The sequence below is a fragment of the Planococcus citri genome, chromosome 1, assembly GCF_950023065.1.
Source record: "Planococcus citri chromosome 1, ihPlaCitr1.1, whole genome shotgun sequence".
Taxonomy (NCBI): domain Eukaryota; kingdom Metazoa; phylum Arthropoda; class Insecta; order Hemiptera; family Pseudococcidae; genus Planococcus; species Planococcus citri.
This window is the reverse complement of record NC_088677.1, coordinates 41,669,116-41,690,176: the sequence shown is the minus strand read 5'-3', so window position 1 is coordinate 41,690,176 and position 21,061 is coordinate 41,669,116. Positions and strand designations below refer to the sequence as shown.

General features: G+C 34.3%; 2 protein-coding genes across 4 annotated transcripts in view; one reads left to right on the top strand and one right to left on the bottom strand.

The window, feature by feature from the left end:
* Positions 1–31: 31 nt before the first annotated feature.
* Positions 32–6,365, bottom strand: LOC135831999 (uncharacterized). 2 transcript variants are annotated; one of them, XM_065344930.1, is made up of 25 exons: positions 6,003–6,365; positions 5,831–5,886; positions 5,550–5,736; positions 5,298–5,470; positions 4,782–4,956; positions 4,433–4,686; positions 4,048–4,361; positions 3,934–3,971; positions 3,730–3,863; positions 3,399–3,642; positions 3,258–3,305; positions 3,119–3,181; positions 2,916–3,038; positions 2,688–2,820; positions 2,571–2,616; positions 2,373–2,476; positions 2,212–2,281; positions 1,995–2,161; positions 1,858–1,917; positions 1,737–1,787; positions 1,601–1,660; positions 1,354–1,527; positions 1,184–1,279; positions 975–1,100; positions 32–901 (listed from the first exon to the last, which is right to left on the bottom strand). In XM_065344930.1, the coding sequence occupies exons 1-25, from the start codon at positions 6,174–6,176 to the stop codon at positions 543–545; spliced, it is 3,429 nt and encodes a 1,142-aa protein (XP_065201002.1). In that variant the 5' UTR covers positions 6,177–6,365; the 3' UTR covers positions 32–542. The 2 variants fall into 2 exon arrangements, with proteins under 2 accessions (XP_065201002.1, XP_065201003.1); XM_065344931.1 differs by having other exon boundaries at positions 1,995–2,149; positions 6,003–6,364.
* A 349-nt stretch (positions 6,366–6,714) lies between these two features.
* Positions 6,715–21,061, top strand: part of ck (myosin-VIIa ck) — a 30,380-nt gene continuing 16,033 nt past the window's right edge. Inside the window, exon 1 of one of the 2 annotated variants that reach the window (XM_065344928.1) lies at positions 6,715–7,069. The gene's annotated coding sequence lies outside the window, so the exon portion shown is untranslated. Of the gene's footprint in view, positions 7,186–21,061 lie in introns of both variants that reach the window. The other variant, XM_065344927.1, reaches the window with a different exon arrangement.

Here is a 21,061-nt window from a genome sequence, read left to right as displayed (position 1 = left end):
AAACAATGATTGAAAAAAAAAAGAATCCGTCAACACGAAACATAAAATGTATTTCTTAATCATTGAAAACAACACGAGGAAAAGCGAACTCTTAAAAATAAAAGATAAAACATCTCTAGTTTCTATAATCGAAAAAAAAAATTGTACAAAACGTTGCAGTTTTTAACACACAAAAAGGAACCGTCATAATTTGAGAACTTTTTACGCAAGCTGAAAATGTAATATCTAACTTAATATTCACATCTCGCAATTCGTATGTACATACAATACCAGAATTAACATAATCTAAATCACAAAATAAATTTTTTTCGAAAACGTTGACATCAAAGCAACATCTTTGTACATCCCTCCAAAAAACTTTCAGAAAGATGAAGATGAAAAAAAAACAGCTGCATTTTAAAACTAAAATAAAATCATTATTCTAACTACAATTCGCGCGTGATAACATGAGAATAATACCGAATGAAAGTAATTTTTGGCATAATACGTGATTATAATTAAAACAGCCATAAAATTATACTTAGAATCTTGGAAAATGATGTTTAAACGACGAATTTAATTTCGCCGAAACTGTTACCAAATATTAAACCTTGGCCCGGAATCGGACTCCATCTGATGCAATTTACTGTGATGATGAATTCTGTACGATGAACAAATGTGATATCAATTAACGAAGTCGCTATAGGCGAACGCCTACTCAGCAAATTGAAATTTCGCCAGTTATTTATTTCTTGTTGAACCGAAATGATGTCAGCCATTTTCAAATCCTCCCAATACATAAACGAAAATCCAACAGCTAAATATTGATCGGTAGGAGAAAAACTCAAAGATACTGCGATCTGATTCAGCGCCACCGAACATAAAATTTGTCCTAGAGTTTTCCATTCCAAGCTAAAAACTCCTGTAACATTTTTCTCGATGAGCAATAGGCTTTAGGCAATTCAAAAAATTATTTGCGATAACGAGGTACGTACCTAGCCAATCAGGTTGATCGTATTGATTGGAAGAAAGTAAAACAGCCACTTTGGAATTATCATTTGAAACGGAAATAGTAGCATCGTTATGAACTTTACATTCGGAAACAACGAGATTTTGATTTCCTAGAGAAAAAAAGAACGGTTGGGTTTGAAAATTGAAATAAATTTTACGACATTGATGAAATGAACGATCAGCAAATGCTTACTGTTAGAGATATCTGGCACCTCTAGTTGAGAAAAATCCCATACTTGCAAACGATGCAACGGATGACTATTGTAATACTCAGGAATTTGCACAGATTCTGAAATATTTAAGCTCATTGTATGAAATTGCAATTAAAAACATTGGCAATCGAAAGATTGTTTCCAAACTTACGACACTGTAGCTGATGGAACAGTAAACGGTTTACATTTTGCACGAGTATTTCATGACTGTTGGCGCTTGAGTCGTCACGAAGTCTTCGATCAGAAGCACATTCAAGAAATCTCAAATGCTTATCTATGTAAGAGGAAGATGCGACTACTTTTTTTGAAAATGTATTCCGAGAATCTGTAAGAACCAAAATAATTTGAATAATAAAAGGTTAATTTAAAACGCAAATCGAGAATACAATAATACCTACCTTTGAATAAACGAATATTGCTACAATCCGTCGATTGATTTGAAGGTCCTGGTCGGCATCCTTAAAAGATATTTTAAAATTAAATAAATTCACTTCTGAATTGAAAACACTTACTCGTAGTTTTGAAAAAACTTACTTTGAGCCACATAACCATCGAACTGATCATTAGATATACCAGACAGAATATCTGAAATTTGACCAAAACGCGTTACACAACTTTTCAATAAATAATATTATTAAAAATGAAAGAAACTCACTGTCGGACACTTCGACATTACTTTCATCATCCGACAACTCTGAACCATGAGGAATATTTTCTGAAATATATAAGTAACTCTCTTTAGAAAGGAATTCTCACCAGAGAAATAGTGACTTGTAACGAACGTAAGAATACCTTCTTTGAATACGGGTTCGTCCACATCAAAATTACAATTTCGACGAAAATTCAAGTTCTGATGTTGCCTAATCCGCAGAGACGAAGAAAGATGCGAAGTTGAAACCGTTTTCGCCGAATCAGTACGTATTTCAATTAATTCGTTTATATTGTACCTAAAAATACGTCTGAATTAGAAATTAAATGAGAGCTGATAAACTTTATCAACTCAACTCACCTGTATTCGCATAAAAATTCTAAAATACTTCGGGTGAAAGTAACCACTCTTTTGATGATGAAAATGAAAACTGAAATAAACAAAACAATTAGGCGTATTATAAATTACACATTAGGAAATCAAGAGCGTTCAATTCAAAATAAGTAGGTATGCGAACTCACGACGGATGTAAACATTATCGAATTCGGGATCCTTCGATTCCACCAAAGTTAAATTAATTTTCAGAAGTTTTTTCAACTCTGTGATCAAAGTTGATAGATGCATTCTGAAAAATTTCAAAAAAAATTAATACGAATCATGTTGTAATGGAACGAAATTAAAAACTAGACTACGTATCATTTCTACTAACGTCTACCAACCTAATGCATTTTTTAATAATTTGAATGGTGATAAATAATGCGCCATCTGGAAAAAGTCCGGATATGTAACAAATCAGCTCTTTTACGAATAAAATATAATTTTCACACGAGGCCTACCTATTCGACTAATTTCAGTATCAAGTTGTTGCTTGTATAATTTTTCCATACGATGACGTTGCGTTTTAGATTCGTTTCTACGAAGGATTTCGTTGCTTAAAATATCAACATCTTTCCTCAGTAATTGCAAAGCCTACACAAATAATAATTGATAATGATGAAATAAAATGAGCTATAATAAAAACATATACAAATACTTTCAAATTGATTTTATGAAACACGTCATACCGTATTAGACAATTTATAATTACTGCTGTCAAATTTTCTGCAGAAGTTGCATTGTTTCTCGGGTTTTTCGCAATTTGTGCAATTCGTGGTATCTGCATTCTCATTTCCATCACTACTACAATTCTAAAGAATTAAAAACAAATAAATTCATTAATCAAGCAATTATTACTCGTTTGAGATTTAAAACATGAAATACCACCAACTTGCTTATTTTCCGGAAAATATGAAGAAGTGGACGCACCTTCGTTCACATCATATTTATCAGACTGAAACAAAAAACGAAGGACTCATTAGGCAAATTAAGATAATGAAGAAGGTACAACTCTAAATCTGAAATTGTACTTTTATTTTTTTCATGTTGCCGCTTTCTTCATTTTCTTTATTAATCCGCTAAAACAAAAAGAATTTCCATGAGATGACCATTCGAACTGAAAAACGAAGTTCGAGAATAAATCAATTTCATTTCGTTGGTATGAAAATTACCTTACTATCGGCTGGGTGATTCTGTTTCTCGCGAAATAAACGTTTTTTTAGTTCCTGATTTTCTTTAAAAATACTGGAATTGATATTATCATCGGATTCCAAATTCAAATCTATGGTTTTAACGGAACGTTTTTTCAATATCAGCCCATTATCGCCTTCTATCATATTATTTATAAGAAGAAGTTTGCAATAAAGATATTCCCACTCATTCATGATCAAGTTTAAACGACTTGTATCGTCCTTTCTGAAAACAAGTAATAGAAGGATCATGTAAAATACTTATCGATTCGGGTAATAAATTGTAATCTAAACATGAGTGAAGTACACTTACGTGGATATCTGCTGTAAAGCTGGCAGATAATGATATAATTCGGCGAAAGAGGTTAAAAATGGTACGAAAGTACCACTTGGTAATAATTTGAATGTTTCGCAGAACTTCAAAAAGCAGTCTGAACGTAAGGGAATCTGAAACATTGATTTGACAGTTAAATTTCGTTCAAGGAGTAAGAAAATTGGAAAAAATTCAAATTCATACCTCGTGAGTGAATGGTTTTTTCGAAGTAGATGGGTTGCCTACAAAGTAGGAAAAAAATTTTCAAGACTTACTACAATTATCATAATTAAGTAATTTATGTATCTCGTCATTTACCAGGTTCTTTATTTTGTTCATCATCGAGAAAATCGGAATTGGAGTTTTTAGAACACAGCCCATCCTCCGGCATGAATTCTGCGAAATGTGGAGCAATACGAGTTTTGGCAAATTGTTCAAAACAATATCTAAGTGTTTCCTCCGTAACACCATTCAATTCGTTGGCATTCTCTTCCAATAATTCTTGATATCTGCAGTCGCTAAATGACCAAACATGATCGTCCTCCGAAAAACGACGTATACCTTGGCAAATGTGGTTCTTCTGTTGATTCATGATTCTTAGTTGAAATACTGAATTATACAACCATGTATACCTTAAGAAACAGAAAAAAAATTAGAAAACTATTGAACATGACTTCAATCTACCAAAACTTAGTAGGTTTACCTGCAAAAATAGCATTTATCAACCAGGTAATCAAACGGTAACGTATTTTTCTTCAGTATATCTAGGACTTTCGTAGAAAATTCAGTCGGACAAAAGCAAGTGACGTTTAAATGTCCTGATACCAAATCTAAATGGAATTTACACAGATAAGGTAACGTTTCTTCTAACAGAGATTCACTTCGTAAACGACTCGCTGGTTTCGTGGTTTTCTTCAAAGGAGACACTTTTTCCACGATGTGTTTTTCAGGCATGTCCTGCGTATATAAATTAAATAATGTATCATTATTTAAAGTACACATCATCTATCATAATAAGTATTGTAAACAAAAATGCTACTTGTTCAACCAACCTGAAAAAGTGAATCGCAAAATTTCATTATCATCTTAATATCCTTTAAAATACGTCGCTCACAAGAAAATTGAAAGACTTCGCGAAAAGCAATCGAATCGTACTGAGATAACATTCTATTTTTCAAAGCAATCGCTGTTATCAATTTATCGCCCGTTGAATCAAATTTGATATATCTATAGAACATCATTTTAGTATACAAAATTCAGATTTCATACAATTGCTAAAGAGAGTAGATGTGTTCTTTTAACGCGGATTTTGGCAGATTTTCGAGAATCTGGATTTTGGCATATTTAAAATCCACAAGAATCTGCTCGGGTAGCAGCTTTTGAAAATGGATTTTGGATTTTACTTCGAAGAAGAAGACATTGAGGTTTTGAAAATTAGTGAATGTTATCTCAAAAGTGTTGAAAAAAAGAGATTTTAAAAAACGTCCAAAATCCAGATTCTTGAAAATCTGCCAAAATCCGTGTAAAAAGAACACGTCTAATTACTCAGTACTAATTTCAAATCAAACCTAATTTTTTCTTCGTCACTTTCGGTGGATGTTTGGCCAAAAATAATCGATGTGTTCCAGTCCCAAAAATATATATCTTTGAAAGTAGCAATAGCCAGTATATTGAATTTCGGATGAAATGCAACAGACGCAATGACCGTATGGCCTGGAGATTGCCAACTTTCAAAAGAATCCTAAAAAGATGAAATCCAACACTGATTAAATTTATAAATAGATCTACGAAGAAAGAAACTTCAACCGCAACTTATTTACATCGTTCAAATTCCACACACGAACTTCTCCGTTAAGGCAGCCAGAGGCCAAGACATTATTGTTGGACGGATGAAAAGCTACCGTCCAAGGGGTACGTTTGTGACCTTTCAAAGTATTTAATACTTTGCAAGTTGCAATATCGATGATATAAACATTATGATCACCATTTGTAGAGGCTAGTTTCGTTCTGAAATCAAGAATAATCAATATACAAATAAATAACACAATGGTACGTGTTAAACAAAAACAAAAACACAGAAATCAAAGCTTGAAATATTTACCCATCAGGACTGAACACTATGAGAAAGTTAGCGCGGTAACTGGAAATTTGGCATGGCTAAAACACAAAATAGTGTCAGTTAGGTATACTACTAAGTTCTATTGCAGCTTATCTTTAGACATTTTCTAACAGACTTTAGTAGTTTGAATAAGAATACACAGAAATATGCTTACTTTCACCGACCGACTTCCAGTATAGACTCTACGGAGAAATAACTTTTCTGCTAGATTTTTTTCGAATTTTGTGGGTCCTTGTGATTTTGACTTAATTGAGACATTCAAATGCGGATCAAAAGAATTGCCAATATTTCGGTTATTTATCACGTCGATATTATGATATTTTTTCATTTCAATGTATTACATCCATACACAACTCAACACTACACTCAAATACAGCACAAAGACGATTCAATGCTCAATATTTTCTAAAATCTACGTTCTCAAAATTGAGTCCGAAGAAACGAAAACGATATCCCTATGATGGGGAAAATTCATAAGTAAACAAAACACCTTCCAAACTGAAACAAGTCATCGAATGTAAAAAATAGGAAACGCATGATCGGTTATCGGTGTGATCGGGTGCGCTAAGGTGCGCGGGTCGGATATCCGATTGTATCGAGACTTGAGAAAGGAGTGTATAGAGAGCGCTATATACATACAGCATACTTTACTGAAGTTAGTTACGCTTACGCTAGAAGCGCTGACAAAACCAAATATTCTGTATGACGTAACGTAAATTGGACCAATGAATAACATCATTTTCATTTTTCAAACGAATCGATCATGGAATCAAAATGTCAATCATTCGAAATCGAAATCTTCTTCTCCTCTTTTCCCCTCGCAATTTTTTTTACCTGAGAAGCTGAGTGAGTCAGGTGAACACCTCAACGTCAACCATCTAGTGTGTCTGTGTAGTGCAATTGTTTGGTCCGAATGATGCGATGTTGATACCCTTACCTGTTTTGTAAAATTCGTTTGTGTTTGTGGCAGGTAGTTATGCGGCATTTTTTGTTTGATGATCATCTATTGTGATTTTATTTGTGTTTCTTTTCGAGTTTTATTAATTGATTTTTATTAATTTAATCGTATTGTTCTCTGTTTGCGCGTTTTCATTGCCTTATTTGTGATTTAATGTTGTTATCAATAATTTTCTTACTTTTTAATGTGCATTGTCCATTGTTTCACTTGTGATTAAGTCGTGAATTTTTTTCGCCTCAAACTTGCGCGTTTATTCATAATCGGTGAGATATTTCTTGTGTGCTTCCTCTTCACTTTTTTATCAAAGGATAATTTTACTATGTCCGGATCTGTTACAATGGATTATACGGATGTTGTATGAACCACAATCAATCCTTTGGTAAGTCTAAAGAATTTAAAATTATTCCATTCATGTATTCTTATCTTTTAAAACGAAGTCGAGAAATCTCCCTCGTGCGAATCAGCTCGTTTGAAATAATGCAACAGGTGTCCCTGTCTGCAGTAGACCGTGCATTATTCGTGTGTAACTATCTATATTTTATGAAATGTTTTCTTTACTTTCATCAAACACAAAATTATACCGGTTCAATGAACGCATGCGGTGAATTCTGATTTCTGAGCTAAAATCATGGTTTGAATTTCATCCCGATATCATAGTCATCTGTAATATTATACTTTTTCACTTACTCACCTCTCCATAAACTGCGACACATTACTTTTACAGTCGGTATGGGCAATGAGTCATTGAAGTGAAAAAATTGGTTCGGTAGTCTGTTTTTTATTCAACTCATGAAGAGGTATTTTTTTTTTAAATTTGAAGGAAGCGTTATCTACTAGGGCTATACCTACTAACTACCTGTGCACATACCAGAGTCCTGCACGGTATAGTTAAAATAGCCGAATAACCGCCGGAGCTATCGGCTAATTCAACTACACGTTATGAACTGTAGTTAGTTTTGTCGGCGCGCGCAACCGACAAATAACTAACTATAACTACCTGCCGATGCAGCGGTAAGTTAGCTTCGGTTCTGTTGATGTCTCATCAATACATTTTGGTGACTCATCAAACAGATAAGAAAGAAGCAAACGTTATTTTTCCGATAAGAACGCGGTATAATCGCAGGTAGTGTAGTTATTTTAACTACAAGTTAGTCAATGGTTACGTTATCTGAGTTACAAATATTAACCGCACTGGCCGGTGCGGTTATAACCTGCCGTTAGGATGACTACTAACTATAGCTATCCGCCCTCGACGCGCAACTAACGCAGATAACTTTTAACTATACCGTGCAGGACTCTGGCACATACATACGATGTACGAGTATGTATATTGTATACTTATCAAATTTCAAGCCGAACTTACGTAAAAATAAGTTATTATGAAACACCTGTCTTGATGCAGATACTAATACCTTTTGCATAGCTGAATTCCTGTTATTCATTGGTCAGTGACAACTGAGCTAAAAGTTTGAACATTAACGACATTGTTATTTAAATATTGTAATTTCATTTGAGTTTCTATTAATGATATGCGTCAACATGATTGTTGTAGGGGTATTTAAACGTCTCTACATTCATTCTTTGCACCAGACAATAGTAATTATCGCTAAAAAAAAAATAAAAATAAAAAACAAAAGTAATGACAGTTAACTGGCAACTCGCATGCAATCTTTTGTTCCTATTATCTAAAAATCTGTGTAAACTCATTATATTTTTACACCTAATGAAGGACCTAATTTATGCTTGAAAAATGATTTTTTAAATTTTAATAAATAATTCTTTCCATGTCAGCAATTTTATAGTATCAGTGTGATATTTGTGAAATTTAAAAGTTGTAGGAGGAGAGGGTAACCTGAGCAGTCTTTGTTGGAAGGGGCCATTCACCTCATCTTCAAAGAAAATCCACTGAAAACTGAATGATGTTTGACTCATAATTGGCAGCCTGGTGGCTAAAGAAATATCCGGGTTGGGATTTGAAAAAGGATTCGGATCCATAGATCCAGAATCTAGATCAGTTTCTGATTGAATCTGCTCCAACTTTTATTATAATGATCTGAATCGTGAGAGACAAAATCGTCGCTTTCCTTATTTTGTTTGGGAGAGGATTTTAGATTGAAATACTCGCCTCCACTGCCTCCAGTTGAAAATGATCTGAATCTGAACGGAGCCAGGTTTGTGTCACCCTGTAATCTCTCTTCACCCAGTTTTTATGCTGCCTCAGTACAGTTGAAAATTGAAATTCTAGTTTACAAGACAAAAAAATCGTACTCATACTCCTTCAAATTTAATATAGTCTGTATTACAAGTACAAACACATACGTGAGGGAAGAAAAGCATTTTTGTATTTCCAATACCCACGACAATCAAGTACTACCATCTGATATCAAGTGCAAGAAGCATAACAATTGTTCATAAAAAAGTATTCCTCGGACATCAGCTGTTTCTTTCCATGCCTAAAGTAACGTTTGGCTTAACACGGATGCAACCCGTACAATCATTCTACTATAATATGAAAATATTTCGTATTTTCGTGCAATCGTCGAATTCCAGTCTTCAGAAATGTAAAAGTAATTACACAGTTAATTGCTATTGAAGATACCGGTAATGAGATCGTTTTTGACAGGCTAGATTTATATGTTGGCTCCTAAATATTAGCTTCCTATAGGTAATTAAGTATATATATTTGAACATTGATGAATCGTGATTTTGGTTTTCAACGAGACGACACCACGCTTAAAACTTTGATCCAGCGAAAGTATTTTCAGATTATTGATCATGATCAAATTAGAAACAAACAAATGCGTCGTTCTAATTAAAGGAAAATCGTGAAATGCTAATAAATGGACGACTCTTTTTGAGGACATTTATTAATTATGGTAATTTCAATGATCAACACGAAAAACTGTGTCTGCAGATTATTGAAGAAAGCAGCGAATACTTTCGATGTTTTGATTTTGTCAAGTGAGCATTTGTTTAAAAGTTGAAAAAAAATTACATAAAGATTTATTCTCGATATCGTTAGAAAATATTTCCGATTATAAGAACAATATGAAGCATATACACCAAATTTAAGATTAATACCAAGTGAAAATGAAACTTGGAGAAAGCCGAAACAATTAAAAATAATAAATCAAGTTAGCGAAACGATTAAAAAATCAGATAAACAAAGCAGCCGGTAAAAATGCTACCGTTTCGAAAATCCCGCTCGCTGTTATACAACCTTTAAAACGATCAATTAAAAAGAATAATAGGACTATTTGGTACGGAAGTGTTGCGAAATTTATGAGTCGATTGTATTCTGTTTTCAAAAAATAAAGAAACGAGGGTGTGGTATGTAGGCGTAAAATTGAGTACAAGTAAATTATTATATTGAGTTGTCGATGAAGTCATTTCATTTAATCGGTTACCTATCTATGATATGCAAAATTGAGTACCGATGCATTACTTTCGTAGGTTGTTGATCGATTTTGATTTATTTTTGTAATGAGTCCAATATCCGCTATTGTTTACGAGTACTATACGGCTCTATTTCACAAAACAGACCACTGAGTAAAGAAAACTAGCGTCTACTCAGATAATAGAAAATTCTGTTTTAAAAAATCATCAAAAATTGAAAACTTTTTCCAGAAAATGTTGGAAATTGCTTCTTTTATTCCTTGCGAGTCTCAGCAACTCAGCTTTAGGGTCATTCCACGTCAGTTGGACCAAGAAGTGGTAGGGGGGTTCGGCGATTTTTTTGAAATTTTTCCTGTGGAAAGACCTTCAGAAGGGATGACCAATGGCGCAAATCGCAACCCTCTAGCCCATTTTTAAAGGCAGCCAGGGGGTGTCAAAGTTTTCAGTGAACCTAAAATATCATCCATTTCAGCAGTGGATTACTCGATAACCGCGATACCTACCAAAATGGAACATTTTCCCATAGTTAGGAGTTTTGAATGGCTTTTTGGTGATATCATAAAAATCAGTGTTGCCACTTTTTTTCGTGCAAAAAATTAGCTCAAAAAGTTTCGAAACGTAGTTTTCATGTCGTTCCGACTCTCAAAAATTCTGAAAAAAATATATGTATTATGGACAACTTTTTATGCTGAACAACATATTAAAAAATTGGGATGGTAACATTTTGCAAAGTTGATTTAAAAAAATTTAACGTTTGCGAAAAAATGTGATTTTTTGATTTAAACATGAAAAAAAGTTTGATAGGTATAGTTGACCCATTTGACCCCTATTTTTACGTATCTGTTGAAAAAGTTGAAAAACCACTTTCACTCGATGAAATGAACTCCTCACAAAAAAATTCAAAATTCAATTTTCAATTTCAAACATCAAAAAAAGTTTGAATTTATTCAGTTGTCTTATTTTGACCTCTTTCTGACGTATTTCATGAAAAAGTTGATAAAAATTATACTCACAACAAAAAAATAAAAATTCGTTCATTTTTTGAATCTTTTCGAATTTTGATTTTTTTGTGAGGAGTTTATTTCATCGAGTGAAAGTGGCTTTTCAACTTTTTCAACAGATACGTAAAAATAGGGTCAAATGGGTCAACTTCATCCCTATCAAAACTTTTTTCCATGTTTTAAATCAAAAAATCACATTTCTTTCGCAAACTTCAAATTTTTTAAATCAACTTTGCAACATGTTACCATCCCAATTTTTTTCAGAATTTTTGAGAGTCGGAACGATATGAAAACTACGTTTCGAAACTTTTTGAGCTAATTTTTTGTACGAAAAAAAGTGGCAACACTGATTTTTATGATATCACCTAAAGCTCTTTAATACAAGTATGGAAATAGAGTATGCTCTTAAGAAAGTCATAGCATTTTACGTATGTGTTGCGTACTGCGCATGTCAGGTTGGTGTCGTCACGCGGTGGAGGTGGGTGGAGCAAACAATGGGGTGCAACGTTGTACGTGAACAGCTGATTTGATGCTTGCTCGCGCACTGCGCAGTACGTAAAACTTACGTAAAATCCTATGACTTTCTTAAGAGTATAATCTATTTCCATACTTGTATTAAAGAGCTTTAATATCACCAAAAAGCCTTTCAAAACCCCTAACTATGGGAAAATGTTCCATTTTGGTAGGTATCGCGGTTATCGAGTAATCCACTGCTGAAATGGATGATATTTTAGGTTCACTGAAGTCATCCCTTCGGAAGGTCAAATTTTCCCCGCGTCAACTTGGGAGAATGAGGTTTCAAGGCTCAAGCTTCCTACCCCGACTACCATACCACTACAAAGATCTGAAATATCCGTTTTCTTAAGTATGTATTCAATTGGTCCCTTTGAAGTGCCATCTTTCTTTTTAACCCCGCAAAACTGCCACATCAGCCACACGTTTTTATTGTGAAAACATTTGTAGGTATGTCTTATTTCTTGAACTTCTCAACAAATTGTCTGAAAAATAAATCGAAGCCGTTGTCGAAAATGTCGGAAACAGCCCACTTCAGTCTGTTTCCTGAGCTCTGGCAAAATGTAAAGTAAACAAATTCTCGTAACCTAATAGGACATTATCTTAGAACGCCAGTAAAACGTGACCAATTGTTTACATTTTAGCGGATCTAAAATTGAGGGGAAAAGATTTTAATACACGTCATTTTCTCTTTAAAAAGGGTAAGCTTTGAGACACAAAGCTGAACATTGGTTCGCCGACCACTTTGAAGTCGATCTGTAGCCTCCAGCAAAAGTTGACTACTCTTCAGCATGCTTGATGGCTAGAATCGCTATGAAACTGACATAATCAAATTGATCGTCCTTCTGATTTGCGATTCACTTGCTCTAATCATTCATTCATTTATTCATTATTTATTTATTGCCTCAGTACGCAAGTACATAATTTCTTACAGACTACTCTACAAAACTTATTCCAATCAATTTTTGAATGTCAGACTAATGATAGAATTAAAGTACAGTAGTTTCTGAAGTTGATTACTGCATGCGTCTTTGAGAGCAGTTCCAATTATATGCACTGGAGAAAAGTAATTTTTTTGAAGGCTCCAAATGGGCTTGAAAATTTTCAAAATTTATTTTCCGTTATTCTCAAAAAACAAAAACCTCATGATGATTACCATAAAATTTCTGTTTTTTGAGAATAACGGAAAAACTATGCATTTTCGAGAAAAATAAACCTCTTATAGGTTTTTGGAAATTTAATTCTCTACAACTTTGCTCGATCTATTTTTCTCGTAGAACACTTTGTTTCGCCTCCAGATCGATTTAAAAATTGAAAATAATGAAAAAATAAAAAAAAATTGAAAAAATGAGCGCAATCACGACTGAGCCCCCTGTATCAATGTAAATAACCATTTTACCCAGTGATGTTCACACAAAACAAGCAAGAAACGTTATCCAAGACTATTTTTAGCTCAGTTTAGCCGGAGAATGTGATTAGAACGCAAGCGCTTCCGCTAAATGAGCAGAACTGGACTGAAAACTTTAACCCCCCATAACCAGTGTTGCCGTTCTGAAAATTTAAATCCCGCCATATTGACCCCAAAAAGTAGCTAAAAACCGCTAAATTGCCCACGGAAAATAGCTAGGGTTCCCGCTAGATCTACATCTTTGAAAAGTCCAACTTTTCCGATAAAAATATGCAAAAAGTTTCATTTTTTTGCCAAAAATCATTAAAAATTGTCGTTTTTTGCAACGAATTCCAAAAAACCTCATTTTTTTCCAAAAATTGCTTTTAAGTCTCGTTTTTTCGTCAAAATTATCAAAATGTTTCTTCATGTCAGAAATTGAAAAAAAAATCATTTTTATGTTGAAAATCGATTTTGATATTTTTTTAAAATTGAAAATAGACGGAAGACATTTTTTCTCAATTTCTGAAATGAAAGAAACATTTTGATAATTTTGACGAAAATAACTAAAAAAAAGTCTGTAAAGCAATTTTCGGAAGAAAATGAGGCTTTTTGGAATTTTTTTTGCAAAAAACGACAATTTTTAATGATTTTTGGCAAGAAAATGAAATTTTTCATCATATTTTTATCGAAAAAATGGGACTAATAATGGTATTATGGTCTAAAATGAGAATTATTTTCAACTGAAACGGAATAAAATAGGTTTTTTGTAAAAAAAAGCTAGAGTTCCCGCTAGCGGAGTGCAAAATCGCTAGACTTCCCGCTAATAGCTAGATTGAAAATTTCTGGCGATTTTCCAAAACCAAAATCGCTAGGAATAGCTTGAAAATCGCTAAAACGGCAACACTGCCCATAACTCAAAAACTTGTTTTCGGCTCGAAGGTCGATTTTGTCGCGTCGCGTCACATATGTATTTCTATTTCGAGAATTGTCGTTCAAAAATGCCCGAAAAATGGACTTCAATGTTTCAACATTTGTTTCTGTCTATGAAGTATGGAAACGAGACTTTCAGCTTGATCGTAGTTGACGGGCTGGGCTGTGAAGGTTTGCTTTTTGTCTCTTTTCGATTTTTTTCATCAGAAGATCACCTTTCGGTATAAATGTATTTATACATATTAGATGAGCGATGCATTTATCGACACTTGATTCAAATTATTCTACGTAATTATTCGGCCATATGTTGAATTAAAATTCAAATGTGCGTGTAAAAGATAATGGCAGCAGCGTAACGACGCAACGTAATGCGTTAAAAATGCATTCTAATAAGAATAATTTTTACGTAAAACGCGGATTGGCAGGATTCGCATCGAGACGCGTCACACGTCGGGTGGTTTAATTTATATTAATATGCGAAAAATGCTCGATTCGGTGGAAGAAACTCTTCGCGGTCAAAATTATTCGGTAATTTGTTGAATGAGAATGCGGTTACGGTGATACGTATAGGTACCTACTCTTGTATTTTCGCGGAAATTGTACATACAAAACGTATTGTAGTATACGAGAGTCCAAGGGAGTTTCTGTGATGCGTTTGTCGGTAAGGTAACTAACGGTATTCAGAGAGCTGTATGTGTAGAGGTAGGTAGGTAAGGTTTACTGTGTAGTGTGCGTATACGATTGTGTTTTCAGGTAAACAAAAAATTGTAAAACATACAGACGTTGATAGTGGTACCGTTTTACTGGTTTCATTTGAAGTGCAGATTGTGTAAATTTAATTATTTTTATCGGCGACATTTCCAACATATTTAAAATAATTTCGAAGATCCATTCTTCATTACGATTCACGCGATTAAGGACGCATATGTTGTTAAACGTGTTATCTGCGGCTGCGAGCATGGAAGATGGCACTGGCACAAAAGAATGTTTTATTAATGATTTGTTTGCTAATAAAATAATCGCCGACAATGTGGCAACATTAATTTAATGTCGAAAGTACTTCGTACTCGCTCAAAAACGAGTCAGCTTCAGATTGTGAGGGACGAGCCGACGAGGGTACTTCGGCTGTGGTGTTTATATGTATCGTTTATTTGTATATAGCCTACCTAATGTCCTGATGATGCCGACTCTTGAATAATATTCGATTATATTGTCGTATTAAGAGCGTATTTGTAGTAATGAACGTAATATAGAAAATTTTACGCATCCACATCTAAGTAAATAGCGTTTTGGAAGTACACATATGACCTGAGGTTTGTGAACTCGTTGACGATGACGATTACGATTCAAAATTGAGCATGTGCATGTGTATGTGTTTTTTTAAACATCATAACATACGGTATGTTGAAAACGAGTTTAACATTCGTTAGGTGTTGTCTGTTTTATTACACTTACTCGTGAATCTATCTAGGTGACGGTGACGTGCTACCTGCTGCGGTGGTGCAGAGTTTATTCTCGTATTTATGAATGGATGAAAATGTAAAAGTACTACGTATGAAATTAGAGATAAATGGACTTTTAATTGTTTGTCCGTTTCCGTACTTGGTAATATCTAATTAGTAATTACCCTACAGTTCGCATAAGTATATGAAATTTTATTTACTGCGGATACGGTTGCAATTTGAATCACCTCAGTTGAATTAAATTTCAAGTTGAAACGCGAGATGATTTGTAATGTTTTCGCAATATTTCTGCACCTAATTCGACGCATTCATTTACGATGACTGTATATTATGGAATGATTTTTCTCAAATTTTTAGGTGCTTGACCCCCGGCGTGATTTCTTTTCACCATAAAGTAAGATTCCAAACGTTTCAATCATCAGCCATCTGAACTTCCAAGACCTCTCCCTCCCCCCTACCCAATCTTAATTGATATTATATTAGAGTGAAACCACAGTTATCATTTTGTGTAAAATGAGTGCTTGGAGGATTTTATTTTAAAATGCGAAAATTTGGCTCAATTTTCATTTTCTAGAACAAATTCAAATGCTAAGAGGCAGTTTTAGTAAGGTTTTGACTGTAGAAATCTTACAATAGGGCAACTACTATTGAGCTTAATTGACTTACTGAAAAAGCATTCTAAATAGACCTCAGAAGTAAATTCTGAGGTGTCGAAGTTGATTTTTCGATATCTTATGGTTATAGTACCTATTATGTACTGATTAATTTTATACCAAAAAAAAATACTTACCGTTAGAGATACAAATCTGAAATCGATTGAAATTTCTGGAGAAAAGCAAGCTTCACTTTATTAAGGAAATTTTCATCTCTCTATGTACATATATTTTTTTTTCGTATTAAATTTATGTTTAATATAATACGATTTTCCCGCCATTTTAAAATATTCGCCTCAAAAATCGAAAAATTAAGTTCGGTTCGTTTCCGAGGTGTGAATGACGTGCTTTTCCAGTGAATACGTTGTAAATGTCCCCTGGAAGGAATTCTTGGTCCAAATGGTTGAAATGCATTACCTCGCTTTCTTAATTGTTTCCATTCCTTGAATCTGAAACGTGTTGGACTTGGATAAGTATGAGAGCGTCTACGATCATCGAAAATGTGCATATTAACCATTTAAATCCTTTCAAAACCACTACATCTGCCCTTCTCAGATGTGCTATTATTCGTTTATTCGTTCCTGAAAATCCAAATTTATTAGCCATTTCAAATAGATTTTTCAGTGAAATTCAAGCACTGATCATTATTTTGGTCAAAAATTACATTTTATCCATTTCTCAGCATGTTTCGCTTTGTTAAATAATGTGGTACTTGTACTAAAAATGTGATCCTGGATTCCTGGCGCACACCGCCCAATTAAGTTGAAGAGCTAAACCATTCAGAATTTGATTTTTTTGTGGAAAAATAGAGCTACATAATTGTGATAAAGACCCAAGCAAGTTGAAATTCTGAAGAAATTTCCACGAATCCTCAGAACTTGGGTCCAGCAGGGATACCTGAGATGCAAGTAGGTAGGCTTTACTATGGCGGATCCTTCATTTTGAGTTGAAAGTTGCTCAGAAAAAATTTCATCTCCGGAGGTGCCACTCTATGGAAGAACAAGGCCCTCGAAGAGGAGACATTTTCGAAAAAATCGTGGTTTTTTCGCTCCTTTCGCTACCCAACCTGCTTTTGGAAAAATGGACCAATTTCCAAATGATAGTACATATTTGGGATTCTGCGTTGATCTCTACATAATTTATGCAATTTCCGTCAAAATCCAAGACCACTTTTATAGGGTTCTACTGGGCGGTTGAAAATTTGAATATCGCTTGATTTTATATGAATTGGTGTTTTTGACATTTTTTTCTTCACAGATATATTTCGCAATAATTATGCCAAAATTTTGAAAGATATTCTTAAAACTGGGGAAATATTTAGGGACTCAATGGTTACAATTTTGTAGCCATTATTGTCAATTTAAAAAAATTGAAATTTAATTAGTTTTTGGGCATTTTTCTCGAAATTTTTGAAATTAGCAATAATGACCAAAAAATGGCACCACTGCGTTCGCGTTCCAAAATATTTCTCCAATTTCAGGAATGATATCTTTCAAAATGTTGGCATAATTAATGCGAAATATATGTACTAACATATCTGCGAAGAAAAAAATGTTCAAAACACGAATTCAATTCAGAATCAGTCGATTTTCAAATTTTCAACCGCTCAGTAGAACCCTAAAAGTGGTCTTGGATTTTGACGGAAATTGCACAGATCGACGCAGAATCTCAAATAAGTACTATCATTTGAGACTAGCCCATTTTTCCCATAGCAGGTCGGGCGACAGGAGCGAAAAAATACCTACTCTTTGAGGGCCCAATTCTTCCATCCAGGGGCACCTCCGGCACTGAAATTTTTTTTGAGTAACTTTCGACTCATGTAAAATGAAGGTCTCTGCTGAACTTTTTTTTTCGCGATCCACCCTATTGTAGTACGTATACGTACTCGTATGTATAGGCTACCTACTGACTACTACCTACTCAAAGAAATGATCACTTTGGCCCATCCGCCCATCATTTGCTATATTTGCCTATCTCTAATACGTATTTTAAGGAGTGAATTTTTGACCGATTTCAATTTTAGAAAAATCAAATAAAGGGGTTAAGTTGTTCACTCAGTTGCTCAAAAACTATTGATGTCTCCAAAAAGAAATCATCAAGCTTTGGCAAAGATGTCTTCATGAGAAAAACACGGAAAGACATGTAAATTTTCTTACAAAACTGTCCCTGTTAACGATCATGGAATTCCTGGATGAAAATTGCTACTGTGACTTGTAACATGGAACACATTTATTCAAATTGTCTCATTTTCTATCATATTCTAAGTGTTGGACAAGAAAAATGTGTGTAGGTCTACGGAAACATGTGGTGGGTACAGAGTACCTATGGTATAAGATGAAAGTACGTACTTATATGATGAGAAATGGTATATTTTGCAGCTAGGATAGTCGAAAAAATTGGAAATGTGAAACTGCATATTATCGCAAGTTTTTTCCATCATTTGATGAAACCTTTTTGTGGATTTGTCTAAACGAGGTTACGAATATAAGGAATATTAAGGTACTCGTAGATGTACCTCTACCTACTTACCTACCTACTTACTCATTCGAAGTTTTTTTTTTTTCAAATCATCTTTGTGAATAAAATATGTAAGCATATGCGATCAGAATATTAATTAGTTACCGATAAAAAATTGCCCGTGATTGTGGTATGTATGTACAAAGGTGATGCAGTGTAAAATAATGTTAGTAGGTAGTTTCTAAACAACTCTGATCACTGATTTCGATAACGAAATGGAAAGTATCACGGCCTAGTAAACTTTATCTTTTGCGACTGGATGCAGTTGATACTATATGTGGTTATTGAAAAAGTATAAACTCATAAAGTTAGGCCCTACATTTCGTAGACTTTTTCTGTGTTTTTTTTTCTTGTGAAATTCATTACACGTTACCGGAGGCGGCAGCGGTGTGAAAAATAATTAACATTTCCGTTCAGACTACTATTGCATATTGTCTGCATATTTGAATAAAACGTGGCGGTGATACGGATACTTGCATTTTTACGGATTCAAATACAAGCGCTTATCTTGCCCGGAAAATTTCCTACCGGTGACCGGTGTTCGTACTTTACAGTTTATTGTTGAAGAAAAACGTTGATCTGAGATTCCAGTTTTACTTATATACATATGTGGATTAATGAGGATGCAGGAAGCTGTAGGTATTCAATTCGATGAACAGTAGGTGCATATGAAAATCGATCATATTCAATTTAGTTCTCGATTTTATTTCTAAAATTTTTACTCTTGTACCTATTTCTAAGGAATCTCATGTTATACGTCTCCATGCCTACATGTTAGCATACTTACTTACATTATATCTTTAAAGAAGAAGAAAAAAAAAAAAGAAATTGAGAAAAATATCAACATTATACTTATTGGTAAATATTAAAACTGAATATAGAGTGAAAAACACTTCGGTAGCGTGATTATTCAAATTTTTATGCACGTTTTGGTAGCCATACAGAACGTGAAACTACGTGTACCGATAACTTTTTATATTATTGAATCACGACTGGATATTTCTAGTTTTCTTGATAATTCTTTCGTATGCTTATTCCGTTTTCAAAGAAAATTTCTCTAACGATCGATCGCGTCTTCTACATATAATGTAGGTATAGCGATAAAATCCTTAACGAGAACTTGCCCTACAGCGGATGGTTCTCCTATTAGAGTGTCAGTGTACGTTTACCTACCTGCCTAGTGCCTACGATATGTAAGATCTAATATCGTGCTGATTTTAATACAAGTTGAAGTCAATTAATTTATTACACCATTGTCGATATAGTACATACGTAGTGGTATTTTTGGAGTAGGTGGGTATGTAATGTACGTAGACGTACATACATACTTGCGCGTTTGTGTCGTGAGAGCGCAGGAATTTCGCGTACTCGGATTTGTTTACTATAAATTCTTTTAGAATTGAAAAATCTAGACCATAGAGACCAAATTTGGGGGAAATTTACGATCTTCAGCAATCACTCTTGTTTGTAGGTTAAATCGTAAATTCTTTCGTGGAGGAAAAGTAAAGAAGAAAAATTTACGATGGACTTTGGTCTGTGTAGGTAATATGTACAAAGTTGTCTACCAGACTACCATAGTGGTTCGAAAATTTGATAGTGACGTTCGCATGTTCAATGCTGTAGTAGGTAGGTATTATATGAGTTGAGTATACTGCAGTATGGATGTTTTATATGGCCGAAGAGGAGGTTAGTGAATATGTAGAATGGTCAGTGAACTCGCGGGCTGCGAAATAGTGAAGTGTGGCAACCTTGACCACGCTATACCGTCGTTGTTCGTTCAGTTACCAAGCGTGGCATGACCGTCAAACAAAACTGGTTGGTATCTGCCTAGTGTTACCTGTTTCGCTTTAGAATTTTAAAACCCGCGGAGAGAAATGAAGAAAGATGAAATTAAAAGAGCCGTATAACTTAATACAGACGCGCGAGAGAAAGACGAGAGACGCTGCTGCGCTGGTAACGAGTCAGCAGACTGCAGTTAAAAGCTGGAAAAAACTAACTGTAGACGTGGTAAGAGGCTAAGAGCTGGAAGTTTTCGTTCCGGTTCTGGATGTCGTGCCGCACAGATCATTGCCTCTGTTTATGAGCTAATTTAGCGCATGGGGCAGATGGGCATATGGCGAAGTTTACTTCTATTATGGTTTCGTATTTCTGTTTCTGGTTTGATAACGACCTGCCCGCAATTATGGCGTTTTTTTCAATCGATCATGTGCAGAATAGGTATACTTACTAATAAAAATATCTGCATCGTTTTTGAACCTTTACACTCGAACGATTGTCGCGTGCCATCGTATTTTACGATTATCGTAATTGCGGAAATGCGAGAAATTTCCGAAGAGGGTTTGGTGGAAATTTAATCGTTTTGATTTGCAGAGTCGAATATTTTTGAAAACTA